General features: G+C 44.1%; 1 protein-coding gene across 1 annotated transcript in view; it reads left to right on the top strand.

Moving 5' to 3' along the window:
- The window catches only part of evla (Enah/Vasp-like a), a gene marked incomplete at both ends in the record, with an annotated part of 55,752 nt that extends 39,469 nt beyond the window's left edge, over positions 1–16,283 (top strand). The window contains 11 exons of the mRNA XM_080750012.1: positions 2,523–2,580; positions 5,774–5,835; positions 6,817–7,740; positions 10,034–10,293; positions 11,689–11,816; positions 14,288–14,315; positions 14,591–14,621; positions 14,718–14,778; positions 15,327–15,384; positions 15,900–15,957; positions 16,246–16,283. Of these exons, the coding sequence (XP_080606138.1) occupies positions 2,523–2,580; positions 5,774–5,835; positions 6,817–7,740; positions 10,034–10,293; positions 11,689–11,816; positions 14,288–14,315; positions 14,591–14,621; positions 14,718–14,778; positions 15,327–15,384; positions 15,900–15,957; positions 16,246–16,283 (1,706 nt within the window). The remainder of the gene's footprint in view (positions 1–2,522; positions 2,581–5,773; positions 5,836–6,816; positions 7,741–10,033; positions 10,294–11,688; positions 11,817–14,287; positions 14,316–14,590; positions 14,622–14,717; positions 14,779–15,326; positions 15,385–15,899; positions 15,958–16,245) is intronic.
- Between the last annotated feature and the right edge of the window lie 447 nt (positions 16,284–16,730).

The following is a 16,730-nucleotide window of genomic DNA, read 5'->3' as shown; positions in this document are numbered from 1 at the left end:
TGAAACTCCTGTGGTTAGCATCATTAGATTATGAACAGAATAATAACAGCTTGCTTGGCCCTCCAGGGCAGAGTCACTGTATCTCATGTGACGCCTGCTGAGGTCTGCTCCTTCATTAAACTCTGCCTCATACGCGACACTCAAGTACAGCATCTGTATAATATGAACCTAATATCATTTCAGATGTATTGTACATGTCAGATGTCCATTATCTGACCCACTGCTCACCCTGGCACGTACAGAGTGCATATATAATTGTTTCACTTGCTAATTCAGTTAAGGTAAAACGTGTTGATCTCAGGCACTTGGGTGGCGCATAGATAAAGTTCCTGCCCTCCACTGCAGAATATTGGGTTCGAATCCTTTGCGATCTTGGGGCAATCTCCTTCAGCAAGGAGCAGAACTAGGTCAGATGGCGTGTTCCTCCTCCGCAAGTGTTTACACCTCCCCGGTGAAACTCCTGAGACGCGTACACTCCCCCACATAACTAACTGTAGGGGTTAGCAGTGTGGGGGGAAAACTGGCAATTGGCATAACGACTGAATTGGGAGAAAAAGGTGGGAAAGATTGAAAGATGAAAGAAGATAAACAAAAAAACATGTTACTCTCTATTCACAGTGACTTGATTTGTTTACGATAGTGTTGTATGCAAAATAATACAGGATACAGACAAAACTATTTGCTTTCATGGGTCAGCATAGAACTGACCCATGAAAACGTCTTATTTCAATCAGTCTTACGTATTTATTTGGTGCGAGGACTAATGTATCCCATCTTAGGTTCACTAGATAGCTAGATAGCATTTTTAGGTTTTAGAAACGTTTTTTTTTTCTTTTTTTTTTTACTGATTAGGTGCGTGGTCTACCTATGTTATTGTCTTTTCTAGATTGATATTCCTATGCATTGTTATACTGTTGTTGATGTACTGAAATATTATCTTGCTATTATATTGATGACCTGCTCATTGTAAGTCGCTTTGGATTAAAAGCGTCTGCTAAATGCCTACATTTTAAATTGTAAATTGTCTTGCTAATTGATGTCAGGGGAAAATAGGATATGGTATTAAAAGAACAACAACAGCAGTAGCGATGTGGTCACAACGATGAGGGCTCTGGTGTAAACAAAAGCAGCTAAACTAAGGAGGTGCTGATGCAGGCTCACGCTGCAGAGAGTTTAATGAGGTGATTATTACAGTCTGCTAGAGAGAGAAGAAAGGTGGAGGAGGGAGAGATGGATGGAGGCATGGAAGGAAGAGACGGAGAGCAGCTTATTATCAGGAAATGATACATTCGGTGGAGGAGAAGAAGGGAGCTTTGTCTGTGCTTTGCTAATGTAAAAATGGTCTGGTTGCATCAATCGACCACATCAACCCTACTAGTGTCACTATTATGGGACAAACATTCAGCGAAAATAGCAGGTCTACAAGCTCACAATGCATCGAGGCGGGAGGGATCAATAATGAAAGAATGTGAACAGGAATGTGAGCGGTAGATAAACCCCCTAGCACTCCTCTCTCTTTGTATCACTTGTTCTTTTTTTGCTACTGTAGTTCATACAAGTCTTGTTATTTAGGTTTGTTTTTGCTTGAACATAAATGTTAGGAATGTTCTTTAGATGTATTCTTTGCATTTTGTTTAGACAAATGCTAGGTTTGATGACCTGGTATCCTAGTTTCTTTGATGCACTGAATAGCTTTCTTTTTGCACCTGTAAGTCGCTCTGGATAACAGCATCTGCCGCTCTGGATAACAGCATCTGCTAAGTTGTAAATGTATACTTTATACAGAGAAAGAAATGATGCTATGTACTGTACTGTACAAACTCAAAACACATCACGGACCGCAACATGTTGTGTGCTTGTATCCACAAAGTTTGGCACACGACTCCGCCATATCACAGATTATAAATTAAGCAAAGTTTGGGTAACATTTGGGTGGAGGTGGACGTGAAGGAGGGGAAATGGAGGGCATACAGTATTCTGTTCACAAGATGTTGAGAGAGGGAATGGAAGGAGGAAGAGAAGGAGGGAGGAGTGCAGATGGATGTCACGCCTCAGCTGAATGATGACATATGACCTCACCTCAATTTATAGAATTTACTGACCGTCAGTCAGTGTTATTTCTGTTAGGTCATATCTGGTCTCTCTCTCTCTCACATTCTCTCTCTCTCTCTCTCTCTCTCTCTCCCTCTCTCTCTCCCTCTCTCTCTGATGTATTCATGTACATCTTTTAGACTTGGCATAGAGTAATAATTTGTGTGAAATTATTTTGTATTGATATTATATTGTTGAGGATGTTCATGTCTGACCACCTCTTCACTCAAAAATGCTACGAGAAAAAGGCTATCTGTAAACAAAATGACCAGACGCATTACTCTTACTTTGCCAGTAATCTAGCCCCATATTCAAAGCAGAGTGAATCACAGATTAGTCTATCATTCCGCTTGATGAGACGTTATTAGGAGAACTTCAACTTGGTGCTGTGGTTGCCTGTGATCATATTATGACCGCTATCTATCTTACAGGTCCAGTTGTCCAGCGCCAAAATGGTCCATCCTCAGAGGACGCCGATGCACAGAGGAGGTAAGGAAACCATTAGTTTATGATGGGGGCCTCAGGGAGCAACCAGTGCCTTGTCAAAACCTTTCTGCAGGCTGATATTAGAACACCAAATAGGTATTCGTCAGCCTGTCTGGAAATTTGGATGTCCCAAAAACAATACAGTAAATTCCAGGGGCAAATCTGCACCCAATATTGTATTTATTGATCTGTGAAATTCTGTCCAGAAAGTCTTTATCACTGGACACTCCCAAAATATATGCCAATGGTTAGCTTCCCGAGACCCACACAGTCTCCAGCCTGTTGCCTCCCCCTCAGAGAAATTAGCCTTCTGTTTAGGTGTAATAAAAAAACAAACACCTACTGTATCTCCATATTCTAACATTTTGTGGGGTTTCTCCTTCCGTAAATTAACGGTATACTAGTACTTGATCATACTACAGCCTGTCAGCCTCACATAAAAGCATCAAAAGTAGCAGATCTACAAGCTTGAAATGTTGCACGAAGCGAGGTGTTTTGAGCTTTTCGATCTGCTACTTTTGATACTTGTTTTGAATTTGAATCCTGAAAAGCAACAGTTTTGGACAAATGACGTTTACACTGACAGAGATGATATGATAACACTGTGGTTCTCAAAGTGGGGTCCGGGGACCCCCGAGGGGTCCTAGAGGTTGTTCCAGGGAGTCCCCTGCTAAATCACTGATAGTTGGGAACCAAATGGACCCTTAGAGATCTGTAACCCAGAGATTGTACAAATTGGTTTCGGAGTTATGGCGGTCCGTGGCCTAATAATGCATGCCAAACTGGGGGTCCTATACAGTGGTGTGAAGGTATAGAATGCTCCAGGGATGATGTGTTTTTGCAGGCCTACCTTAGTACTCCTGCCATCATGCCATTGGTTCCCACTGAGGATTTAGAATGGAATCTTTGCTCCGTTAAATTAAGAAAATAAGGGGCACCCCGGTGGATCACAGAGTAAGAGCCACATAAATAAGGCTATAGTCCTTCCTGCAGCTGGCCCAATTTTGAGTCAAACCCAAGGCACTTGAATGCATACCCTGCCTCTCCCTGTCTTGGTGTAAGTAAAGTAAAGTAATAAAATGCCAAAAAATTGAATAATACTAATAAATAATTAAAATAAGCTCTATAGCAAACAAAAGCTTATGATATGAACACACATCTTGTCATCGTGATAATCTTAACAGATAACACATTTTACAATCGAGCCAGACAGGAAATTAAAATATATTTAAAAAGGCGGCTTTGATAATGTTGATTTTGCCCCTCGATTCCTTCTGGTTGGTCTGTTAGGCTTTGACAGGAACTGAGGAAGATAAAGCAAACCTCTGCATTCGTTGCTCTCTCTTCCTTGTTGTCTGCTCCAGTATTTTCAGCATGCAACCAAAGGTCAAATCGGGCATTATGATGCCATCAAGGTCCGCCATGATATTTAGTCGACTAAAACTAGACCAAAACTAAAACGTTTCAAATGACTAAATGCAGGCATGTGCACTGCACACATAGACATAGACATATAGACATTTTGTCCGTCTGTAAAAAATGCCCTCTCCAGACCATGAATGCAGTTTTTACTATGGTTAAAGAAATGCAAACGCCCTCTTGCCATACCCGAAGGCAGCATTCAAGAGAATTGCCTTGTTCAGTCTCTCCTGAACTTGAATGCAGTATCTTATGTTGAAAGAATTGCCCTCTGTGTTGAAATCTCCAGTACTCACTTAATTATGCTTAGTTTAGTGTGGTATCGAGTTCCGAAAATAGCCGACCTCCCAGCTCAAACGCGTTGTGAGCTTGGAGGTCTGCTATTTTCAATATTTTCACCTAAAGGCCCTTTTAGATATTTCAGCCCCTGCCTCTCTAACATTCTCTGCACGTCCTTGACTAAATGTGACTAAAAGTAAATGGAATTTTATTCAAAAGACTATGACAAAAGTAAAACTAAATCAACTGTACAAATCAACACTGTTACTCTCTCCCCAAACCATCAGTGGAAGTTGGCAGTAACATGGACCACCGAAGTAGACATTGCTAAATCGGGATAAGACTACAAACAATTGTCGAAAAAAACAAAAACAAAAAAAACACAGACCACATGTATTTCTGGAGTACAGTAGAACACAACAACAGAGAACTGCAATTAAAACACTCAACAATAACACGAAATGAGACGTCGCGTTGCCGCAAATATTCATTCATGCCATTCGTTGATATTTAACGTGTCATATGTACTCACTCTATTTAAATTTGTTGACTCAAGCCAAAGTTTTGTATTCTCCTTTCTTTTTAGTTTTTTGCTTAAAGGGCCACTTCACCTCTGGGACAACCCTATCTTATTTTATTGTTGTTTGGGACACGATCAACACAATCCTGAGTTATTTTTCATGTTCAATCTGTTCTTTTTTAGATATTTTAGTATTTCAGCATGACTAGTGATGCATTTTGCAACACTGATGATGCAAAATGCATCACTAGTCATGCTGAAATACTAAAATATAAAAAAAACTAAAACAGATTGAACATGAAAAATAACTCAGGATTGTGTTGATCGTGTCCCAAACAACAATAAAATAAGATAGGGTTGTCCCAGTTGTGAAGTTGCCCTTTAAATGAGTTGGGGGTTGGGGGTATGGGTGGGAGATGTTACGGGTTGTGTGTTAGCGTTGTATGTAATGTCTTAGTCATGTGTTTTTGTACTGTATGTAATGTTATGACTCAGTGGTTCTCAACCTGTGGGTTGGGACCCCCAGGGGCGTCCCCAAATTGTTTTGGAGGGTCCCCAGATGATTAACTTAATGTGCAACATTGTTTTTTCACTCAATAGTAAAGAAACCAACCTAAAGTGTATAGAGGGTATATGCGCATTTCTAAAGTGACAATTTAAGAACTTTTTAATACCTGAAATTGTGAAAACAGACGATCCAAATGCTCACAACGCCTCACGTTGCGAGGCGTTGTGAGCATGTAGATCTGCTATTTTGTATTTTCACAATAGAACCGTGTTATACAAAATGTTAGTGCTCGTCAGGGTGAGGGGGTCCCCAGTTCAAATACGATTATTTTGGGGGTCGTGGCATGAAAAGGTTGAGAACCACTGACTTATGTGTTTAGGACCCCCTCTAAAATGAGACGCTGATTCTCAAGGGGCTATAATCCTCTCAATAGATTCTGACCAAATTATTCTATACTATCTTGTCTTTAGGATGATGGAACAACATCAAATGCAGGCGCACAAGGAGAGAGAGCGACGAACATCAGGATCAGGTGAGGCCTAAACTAACATGCCTACGCCTACCTACAGTACCTACCTACATACTGTAGTGTGTACACACACACACGCACGCACTCACTCACGCACTCACACACTTCTTATTGAGGACAACTCCACACCTTTGACCTGGATACACAAACAGACACTCAGACAAACATTCTCGACGACACAAGACTGCCAACAACAAACATCTGACAATGCACTTAAGTTGCCAAGCGACCGATATTCACTCTGCTGTATAAACAGTGCTCAATACTTTCACTCTGCAAACAGATGAAGTCATCGATTATATCAGAGTCCCAGAACGCTGTTTCCTATGGAAACATCGCAATCGAACGAGGGTGCAGTACTGTAGCTCCTAGATGTGTGTGTGTTGGATCCGCCCTTTAGGCTCACCCACTTCTTCCTTGTCGGTATGCTGTTTATGCTGTTTGCTCGTTCGTGCACACCTGCCAACACTGATTATGAGCCCTTAAACACCATAAACACAACCATAAATACCCTCCTCTTCCCCTATCAGTATTTTTATTGTTATTATCCTCCCCGCCCCCGCAACATGCCCTGCACTCCATCTCCTTCTTCCAGCTACTGTTGGTGGTGCTGGTGAAATGTCACATGCGTTCTGGCTCAGTCATGTTGCATTCTGCTGCTTCTTTAAGTTTGATGCTGTTTTTTAAATAATTTCTTAATTTGCTGTTGTTTGCTTCTATTTTTTCGATTGCTCCTGATTATTTTAATTTTTTTCATCATCGTGCTCGGTTGCTTGGTTGATTGCTTTTCATTCTTCTCACGTTTATTCTCTTTTTCTTTTTGTTTTTCTTTGTTTGTTTGCCTGTTTGTTGCCTCCCTCCCTTCGCCTGTATCTCCTCTTCCTCTCTCTTGTTTCTGCCTCGCACTTTCTCTCTGTCTCTCTCTCTTTCTCTCTCTCTCTCTCTCTCTCTCTCTCTCTCTCTCTCTCTTTCTGGCCGTCACAGTCGTTTCCACCCTCCAATACAAAGTGTCCTCAAACCCCGTCCACCCAGACACCCCTCCTGAGTACAGACAGTTCCGTGCTTGTACCCTGCCTCCCTCCTACGTCCGCGTGGCGTCCGCCTCCCCTCCCTCTTCCTCTGCCTCCTCGTCCTCTCCCTCCCAGGAGAGAGAGGGCGGTGGCTCGGCTAGGGAGAGGGCCCAGCTCTCCTCCCAGCTCTCCACCTCCCTGGCCTCGGCCTTCTCTCCGGTGCAGACTGGATTGAACACCCAGGGCCGCCAGGTCCGCCAGATCCCCTTGTCTCCGCCCACGGCCGCGCGCCAGCTCCACCAGCAGCACCATGAGGCCGCGCTGCCCCCTAAACACGGCACCTGGTCTGCCTCTCACATGCACCACTACATGTACGGCCAGGCGCCGCCGTCGTCCTCTCCCCCCGTCATGATGGCCGTGCACGTGAAGCAGGGCCTGCCTCCACAGCCCCTCCCCCCCGTGGCCCTCCCCCTGCCGCCGCTGAGCGCCAGAGCCCCCAAGCCCCTTCCGCCCGAGCCCAGCATGGCGACGGCCCCCCACCAACACCAGCACCAGCACCCCCACCACCAGCCCCCGCCTCACGCCAACGGCCAAGCGGAGGAGTACTACTCCCCCCATTCCCAGCACCTGCCGATGACCCCGCAGTACTGCGAGCCGGTTCCCCTGCCTCCTCTGGCGGGTCAAACGGCCCCAGGCCCCGCCTCCGGCCATCCCCAGTATTCATCCAGCTTCCACACTCAGCAGCAGCAGCAGCAGCAGCAGCAGCAGGTGTACCAGCAGCCCCCCTCCTCCTCCTCCTACTCACCCCCCTCTTACACTGCCATGTCTGACGGGGGCACACTCAGGAAGACACCCTCTCCCCCCGTCCCCCTGCAGGGCCCACCTGCAGGGCCCACCTGTAAGTATGATGAGGAGAGAGGAGGAAGGAGACTCTCCACGGGTGCGTACCTTTTGCGCGAAGCCCGAAAGCGCGAAGTGGGGAAATGTCCGATACCGTAGCGATCTGGCGAACGTCTTCTGGACAGGGCGTTTATCGTGCGCTTGCCCAGGCCTTACGGCCTGGGCATAAATATAACGATTGCATTCACCACGGCTTCGTAACTCGCGCGGCGCTCCGCCGGCCGCGCGGCCCTGGCCCGCTCTTCGCGGCCACTCGCGCCTGCGGCGCTCGGGGGCGAAGAGCAGGACCAAGGTCCGCTGGCCTTCGCGCCGCTTGCAGTGTCGTTTCCCCACTTCGCGCTAACGGTGCGGTAGGAGACATTTCACCACTTCGCGCTTTCGGGCTTCGCGCTTTCGGGACTTTCCCCTCTCCACAGGGGTGGGGGGGTGTTTGAGTGTACAGTATGTTGGCGCAGACATGTGCACAGGTGGGCACTATTGAACTTTACCCATCCATCTCATGATTAGACATCTCACTTATTGTTACATTATACAAACCCACAAGAGCCTAAATGTTAAGTGCTTATACATACATCAGCCCCATGAACTAGTGACGAGCCATGCTGAACATGACCTGATAGTGTTAACCAAATTAGTGTTAACCAAATCATAGGGTATGATTTTTATTAACCAATTCTTGGTTATCAACCAATTAATAACTGTCCCACAGTGGGAGCACTGATGTGCTCTTTTGCTTAGCATCCACTGTTGTCAGGTACTAGAGGTGTGTGCGCGCGTGTGTGTGAGTAGGAAGTTATCTGTTTAGCCTTTCCTGGGTGAGGAAATGTTAATAAATAAATAAGGGATGCCCCGATCAGGGTTTTTTTGCTCCCGATCCGATACCGATCAAATATTATTGCTTCCGATTCGATCCCGATCTTTCCCGATCCGATCTTTTGGCAAGGCATTAAGAAGAAAAAAAAATTCTATTAATTCTATCACTTGGTTCTCAACCTTTTCAGGCCGTGACCCCCAAAATAATCATATTTTAACTGGGGACCCCCGACCCTGAAGAGTTGAGGAAGTATATTTTGTATAACACGGTTCTATTGTGAAAATAGCAGATCTACATGCTCACAACGCCTCGCAACGCGAGGAGTTGTGAGCATGTAGATCGGCTATTTTCACAATTTCTGGCTTTAATATTTGACAATTTGGCCAATGTTTAATTTGTCATTTTAGAGGTATTAAAAAGTCCTTAATTTTTCACTTTCGAAATGTGCAGATACCCTCTATACACTTAAACTTTATGTTGATTTGTTTACTGTTGAGAGAGAAAACAATGTTGCACATTAAGTTAATCATCTGGGGACCCCCCCAAAATAATTTGAGGACCCCCCTGGGGGTCCCGACCCACAGGTTGAGAACCACTGAGCTAGTTGACAGTGCAGAGAGACATAATTGCCTTCCTTTGATCCATTAGCAAGGGGCCAATTACTACTTATTGGCATCAGCTGCCAGCTGTACACAGAGTCTGACACAATCAGCTTCCCTCTGCAGTGCTCTGTCTGTCTCATTTCTCCAAAAGCCCTTGAATATGATTGAAAATGATTAAGGATTACTGTGATTATGGTAAGCTTACATTTCATATCGCATTCACCTTACCTGTAACTTTCAGTACTCCCAGAAAATATTTTTTTGAAAAAAAAAAAAAAAAACTTTTTTTTTTCCCCGATTTTTTTTCCCCGATCTCCGATCTTATAAAAACGGCCATATCGGCGGCCGATCCGATCACGTGATCGGGATCGGGCAACACTAAAATAATCAATTTATTTAGCTTTTAACACAGGTGTCTTCAACAGGGGGTATGGGACCCCTAGGGGGTCCCAAGGGTTACTACAGGGGGTCCTCCAAATCTTTGAGTGATAGAAACTTTTTTTCTCCTTTTTTATATTAACCACTTGAACCCTAGCGTCCATATTCGGAGAACTTTAGCCAAAAATAGCAGATCTACAAGCTCACAACGCCACAAGAGCTTTGGTGTAGAGGGGAAAACGATCAGACTTAAATACAGAGTGAAAGGTCAAGTTTATTAAGTATTGATGGTTCAAGTGGTTAAATATTTTAAAACACAAATTGACATGAATCCAAAATACACTGATGATTGTGCTGCCAAACTATGGAATCTATGAAAAGGTTGTGGGGGGGTCCCCGCTTCATCTCTCTCTCTCTCTCTCAACTAAGGGGTCCTTGGCCTGAAAACGTTGAAGACCCCTGTTTTAACGTGTCCTCTTTGTGTTGTCCGTCTCCAGGTCCCCCTGTCTCCGCAGGTCACCCATCGTCTCTGCTGTCCGTGGCCCCGCCCCCAGCCCCAGCCCTTGCACCCTGCATGGCCGGCCCTCCGGCCCCACCACCTCCTCCCGGACCCCCACCTCCCATGGCAGTGCCACCGCCCATGCCCCCTCCACTGCCCGCCTGCGGAGGGCCTCCGGGAGGGGCGCCCGGACTACAGCAACAGCCCTCAGGATTGGCTGCTGCGATAGCTGGAGCCAAACTACGCAGAGTACAGAGGGTATGTACTGTATATCTGTCTGTCTGGCGTCCATCATCTCTTTCCTTAGGTGATTATTATTATTGTGCAATGTTATTGTGCATTTTCTTTTTTCTTACTTTTTTTTGCAGCTTGTCACATGTACATATTTTCACAGGGTCAACATTTTTACATAATTTTTATCTTCACACTGTAGTCCATATTACACAATCGTGGTGTCATTATTCTGGGTTATTCAGTCCATTTCTCCCTTTTCAAAAGGAACACTTCTTTTTGTATCCTGAGTTTGTGTGTAAATCTCTCCATCACATATATTTCCTCCACAATGCACAGCCACCGCTCACTGCCAATGCTCACAGCCACTGCTTGGATTAAAAGCGTCTGCTAAATGCCTAAACTGTAAACTCACAAGTTGGAGGGTCATTTTTATACCACAGTCTTGTTGTTGCTTTTTTCTTGGCTGCCGGCAGCACCTTGACCAGATACATGTCGTCTCCATGTGTGTTTTCCTGCGTCAGGTTTCTTAGATACAGCACCACACTTGTCTTCAGTATTTCGTATTTCAATATCTCCTTTATTACTGACCACACATCATCCCAGTTATTGTGCTTTTTTAGTTTTTGTTTAATGCATTATAATTGTGTATTATTTTTGTCTTTTATTTTGTCTTTTTTTAATGTTCAAAATAAACACCAAGGCATTTTTAACGCTTCTGCATTCTTCTTCATCAGAGAGGGAGACGTACTTTCTAACCCCAGATTGACATTTGACCTTGACCTACATGTACCGATAGAAACACAAAGGGAGCAGACATTCTTAGCTGGGACTGGGTTGTTTTCGGTGACACATAATCCAGAAAGTAACATATCGTTGTTGTCGGGTGGAAACCTTGTATGTCCAAAACCGTTCGTTTTGTGTTTATCATTTTAAAGATGATTTAAAACTAGCGAAAACAGCCGATCTACAAGCACACAATAGCTGAATTCCAATCCGAAGGGTTTGCACATTGAAGTGCACATTTGAAGGGCTATGACGTCACTGGTCACAGATCTACAAGCTCACAATGCGTCGCAACGCAACGCATTGTGAGCTTGTAGATTGCTATTTGGCGCGGCCCAGTGACGTCATAGCCCTTCAAATGCGCACTTCAAAGTGCGAACCCTTCGGATTGGAATTCAGCTAATGCCTCACGTGCGAGGTGTTGTGTGCTTGTAGATCGGCTATTTTCACTCATTTTGTGCGACAGTCTGGTAAGGTTTGAAAAAAGTACAAATTTGAAACTTGGAGATACAAGGTTTTTGCCCGACAGTGACGATATCAGAGTTGAACTCTGGTTCACAAAAGGTTGTTTGGCCTCTTACAAACAACTCGAGACACTGTTTGTCTATTTCTGATCCTCTGGTTCCTATTCCACAGGATGAGAGCAGTCCACCTGGTTCTAGTGGTTCCAACAAGTCAGACTCCAACCGGTCCAGTGGTGGCAGTGGTGGAGGTGGAGACGGACAGGGACTGATGCAGGAGATGAACGCTCTGCTAGCGCGCAGGTAAAACCTTTACAGATTCCCCGATAAGATAGGTGTATGTAGACCAGGGGTTCTCAAACCTTTTTAGGCCGTGACCCCCAAAAGAAACATATTTGAACCGGAGACCCCCCACCCTGACAAGCACTTGGAATTGTAGGTATTACATTTAATGTGACTCGGTTCCACAGATAAATATCGAGAAAATAGCAGAGCTACATGCTCACAACGTTCTGAGCATGTAGATCGGCTATTTTCACAAGGTTCGCCTTTTGCTTACTTAAAGTTATACTATGTAACTTTTTTTATAAAACATATCTTAAAATTGTCCTAACTATTAAATCGCTAAAGTTTTAGAACCCCCACTCTGTTAATTTCAGCTCCCAAAGCCTTTTCTTTATATGTGTTCTACTGAGCCCTGGTGGCCGTGACCGGGGCTGTTTTTCCCGATTACGTCATATGCATCATTCTGTACACGTGTCTCCCTACCGGCCAATCAAAGCCCAGATCATACACTGCTGAGCTCTTCAGGAAGTACACTGCAGTGTTTACACTGGGCTAGGAGTCTAGCATGTAACTCCCCAACCGAGGCTCGTAGAGGGACACGAAAGACCTCTATGGCAGGGGTCCTCAATAGGCGGACCGCGGTCCATGTCCGGACCGCGAGGCACCGCCGTCCGGACCCAGGACGAATTGTAGAAAAGAAAAAAAAAAAAGTTTCCACGTCTCGTTGTATTCATTCACTTCAGCTTCATTGCAAGCGCTGTGTGTGAGAGAACCAGCGACGCGCTGATTGGCTGATGTTGGCCACAGATTATTATGGGTTGTCATCTCTATGACAACGACACGCTGCTAGGCTGACTGTTAGCACCTGGGTCACTACAGTTAATTCCACAGACCACCGAAGTTTTCGGAGCTGCAGCCTGAGCCTGCAACACTAGTGCAACTATACGCAAATCAGTGGGGTTCATTCACGCACAGCATCAACGTGAATACGTTTGCAGGATTGTAATCTTCTCTCCAGAGAGTTTGTCGCGATCGACGTGCCTCGGTCGCCTCTGTCTTTCTGCATGGATATGCAGCGACGGCATCGAGCAAAGCTTGCTGCGAGCTACATGAAGTAGCCTGCTCGCTAGGAGCCGCTTCGTCTCCGATGCGTGGCCGCGAGACCTTGTTTTCAGATCGATATTCACGTTGTGACACAAGCATAAATTATTCGAAGATTATCCCAGTTTGTTAAAAGAAACCAGAGCGCAAAATATCTCTGCTCCACTTTGATTTACTACAATCTGTTCTCCCTTCTGCTGTTTCGTGTACTGGAAAAATCAAACCCAGTTTGAAGTGAGTGGTGGATCCAACCTGATGACCAAAAGGCTAAAATCTCCCCCATCCAAGGGGAATTCCCCTTTTAGGCTAGTGGCTAAGATGTTGTCTTTCCATGCAAGGACCTAAGACCCTTTTAATAAAGAAAAAAGACACACACACACACACACACACTATATATATATATATATATATATATATATATATATATATATATAATTATTATTTTTTTTCCGGACCCGGACCTGTTTCAAAAACATATTTGTGGACCCTCAAGATTTGTATTTGAGGACCCCTGCTCTATGGAAAGGTCTCGGCGAGGCGAGGCGGACGCGGTGGTCTGAATGCCCGGTCCGCTGCGAAAAACGGATGAAAAAAGCAGACGCCACCGCGGTTTGCTCTACTGCTACTGACCACTAGTTGAGCAACTTACACAGTATAGCTTTAATATTTGACAGTTCGGTCAGTTTGGTATTAAAACGGTATTGAAAGTCCTTAAATTGTCACTTTATAAATGTGCAGTTACCCTGTATATACTGTATGTTGGTTTGTTCACCGTTGAGTGAGAAAAGTAAATTACATTAAGCTAATTATCTGGGGACGGCACAAAATAATTTGGGGACCCCACTTGGGGTCCCGACCCCAGGTTTGAGAACCACTGATGTAGACCAGTATTTATACCTGTGACTGGTTTGTTTACATTACACTTTAAGATATCCTTTTACAGCCTCATTAATTTAGTCTCTGCCTACGATGATATACTGTAAGCTACTTAGCAACATACTGTACATCACTCTCAAGAAGGTAGTTTTAACTCATTGACTGCTTTCATTGAATTTTGACTGCCACGATTTCACTAACCTTTGAAAATTCATAAAATATTCCAATATGGTCGGATTTCCTCGCACAGGCTCAAAAGATGCACACAGTTGTGTTCTCCTTGGGAAATAATCACACGCACTCCCATAGGGTCCCATTATAAGAATGAAGCCTTAAAAATCATCCAACACAAGTGAAGCGTGCTTTTCTTCCGGGGATATCATGAACATATCCTTGACATCTCTGGAAACTCGGATTGGAGCAGTCAATGAGTTAACATTTTGTGTTCACCATGAATCAGATGATGGTCTGCTTACGTCTCTTTTTCCATGTGTTTAACTTTCACTTGACAGACGGAAAGCTTCAGAGAAACCAGATGAGGTACTGTATGTCCCTGGTTCTTGTGTAAAAACACTTTTTTGTCTTGTCTGTGTAACTGTAATCCTCAGGAAGTGCAGCATGTTTAAAAAAAGTGTTTTGATACTGATACTTGGTCTACCTACGTTATTTTTCTAGATTGATATTGCTATGCACTTGATGTATTGATGCATTGATGTATTGATGTATTACCTGCTTATTGTAAGTCGCTCTGGATAAGAGTGTCTGCTAAGTGCCTAAATTGTAATTGTAATCATCCAATATTCTTTCCTCTACAGGACGACTCCAGTGGCCGCCAAAACTCGACAGGTAAATTTATTCAGCTGAGTTTTGTAGCCGAGTCTTTCTTTCCATAAACGTATATGTTGGCTGTTTTTAAAGACCTGCTTGAAATTGTCCCCCCAGATGCTGTGAAGAAACCATGGGAACGATCTAACTCTGCAGAAAAGTCATCGCTGGTGTCAAGGTCAGTAAATGGGTAAGAGCCGAGAAAAGTCTACTCTGTACCCCCGATGGAAAAGAAACATTGTATGAGATGGGGACATTATGCATCGTGTGCACGTTGCAATGTAAGACAACTGGTGCATATGGGCAGTCCTATCAAGTGCCTTTTTCCCCAAGGTGCTCAGCTTACTCTGTGGATGCTCTGACCCTGAAGCACCCACGGAATCAGCATCTATGGCACTGTAGTTATTACAACATAAAACAACACGAATGATTAAATGGCATCCAGACCAAAAATCCTTCCTTTTCACCAACTTAAAATGTAGTCTGTGAGCACCTATGACCCAGCGGAGGAAGGCCCATAACACTTCATTATGCAGGGTTATTTAAACTGCTTTTTGTGCCCCATACTTTGGGCAGGTTAATATATAAAAAAAAATCTAAATGTACTACTTCTTTCTCCACATTTTCAGAAAATATCAAAAATAATCGATCTACAAGCTTGTAGAATAGATCCACTATTTTCCCAGCATGACCCCATTGTACGACCTTTGCTGTTTTGTGTTGCAGAGTGAGACCCATCGGTAGCACCAGTGATGCAGACACAGAGTTTGACAGGATGAAGCAGGTTTGTTTAGCCAACCTCACATTTCAAATCTGCAACCGATATTTCTTTTTTATTATTAATATTATCTTTGGGCAAATTGGAAAGAGATTATACATTATATACAGGCGGGGGGTGTTCTTTGTCACTGCACTACCGACTCCTACAGTTTGGCTCTAGGGCGTCTGTCAGCAGGGGTGTTGAACTGTGAGGAACAGAGAACTACATCCTCCTAGTGAAGCTCCTCACTGGCAGAGGCTAAAAGCAGGAGATTGCATGAGTATCAGAGGAGGCACATAGTTTCAATACCATCCCTATGACCAGTCAGTCTCAAGACCAACCAGTAGGGGTCAGCAGACCGAGGAAGCGCTTGGTGCTAGAAACATCACCCTTGGTGGTAATTTAATCAATATCCATGGGAGCATGTAGTGGTAGACTCTATTTTTTGGTTGGACTTACATGCTTTTATAAACGTATTGCATTATACAGTATATACCTGATACTGAAAAAGAAATAAACCAAAGTTCATGCTTTTTCAGGAAATCTTGGATGAAGTTGTACGTGAATTGCATAAAGTGAAAGATGAGATAATTAATGGTAAGTGATTCTCAACCTTTTTCAAGGACCCCCAGTTTGATATGCATGGCACAGGTCAGGGCCACCCTTTTGATATGATCTTCATATCTGAGACCACAATATACATTGAAATCCACAGTTTCTGCAATTTTAATCTGAGAGTTACAGACCCATAGGGGTCCATTTTATTCCTAACTATTGATAATTTAGCTGCAGACCTAACGTTGAGAACCAGTTGTCTAACTGTGAAAAATGACACAGGAACAACTTCCATGGTCTAAAAATGGCACTTCTCTTTGTCGTCCGTAGCCATCAGACAAGAAATTGGCAGAATCAGTACGTCCTAATCTCACGGGAGCAACAGATAAGAGTGGAAGAGCAGGGATTGGGAGCTGAAGGAGGACGGACACACAGATGCACAGACACGAGGACCAGGGAATGTTCTCTCAGCGTTTCTGTGACCTCGTGTGAAAACGTTGCCATGATTCAAGTTGCAGAAATGTTGTGCCAACATTTTGAGTCTGCTGGACAGCAAAGTAGAAGGAATACTAAAGTGAAAAAAGAAAAAGCGAAGGTTGATTTATGTTCCGTCGCGCAACCTTTTCCACAAGTGTCGAGGTATGTAAGTTAACCTTGAAAAGGAAAAAGGACTGACGAAAGAAGGCCAGAAGAGAGAAACGAAAGACAACGAAAGTACAGAGAAAGTAAGACTGATAAAAGGGAGAGGATGTGAGGTATGGAGGTGGATGGATTGGCGGCTGGGGTGAATATGGACACTCGTGCCGAGTTTGGTG

Source organism: Nannobrachium achirus (assembly GCF_963921795.1).
Source record: "Nannobrachium achirus genome assembly, chromosome: 20".
Classification (NCBI taxonomy): Eukaryota; Metazoa; Chordata; class Actinopteri; order Myctophiformes; family Myctophidae; genus Nannobrachium; species Nannobrachium achirus.
The sequence above is the reverse complement of the archived record's forward strand: the minus strand, read 5'-3'. Positions and strand labels throughout refer to the sequence as shown.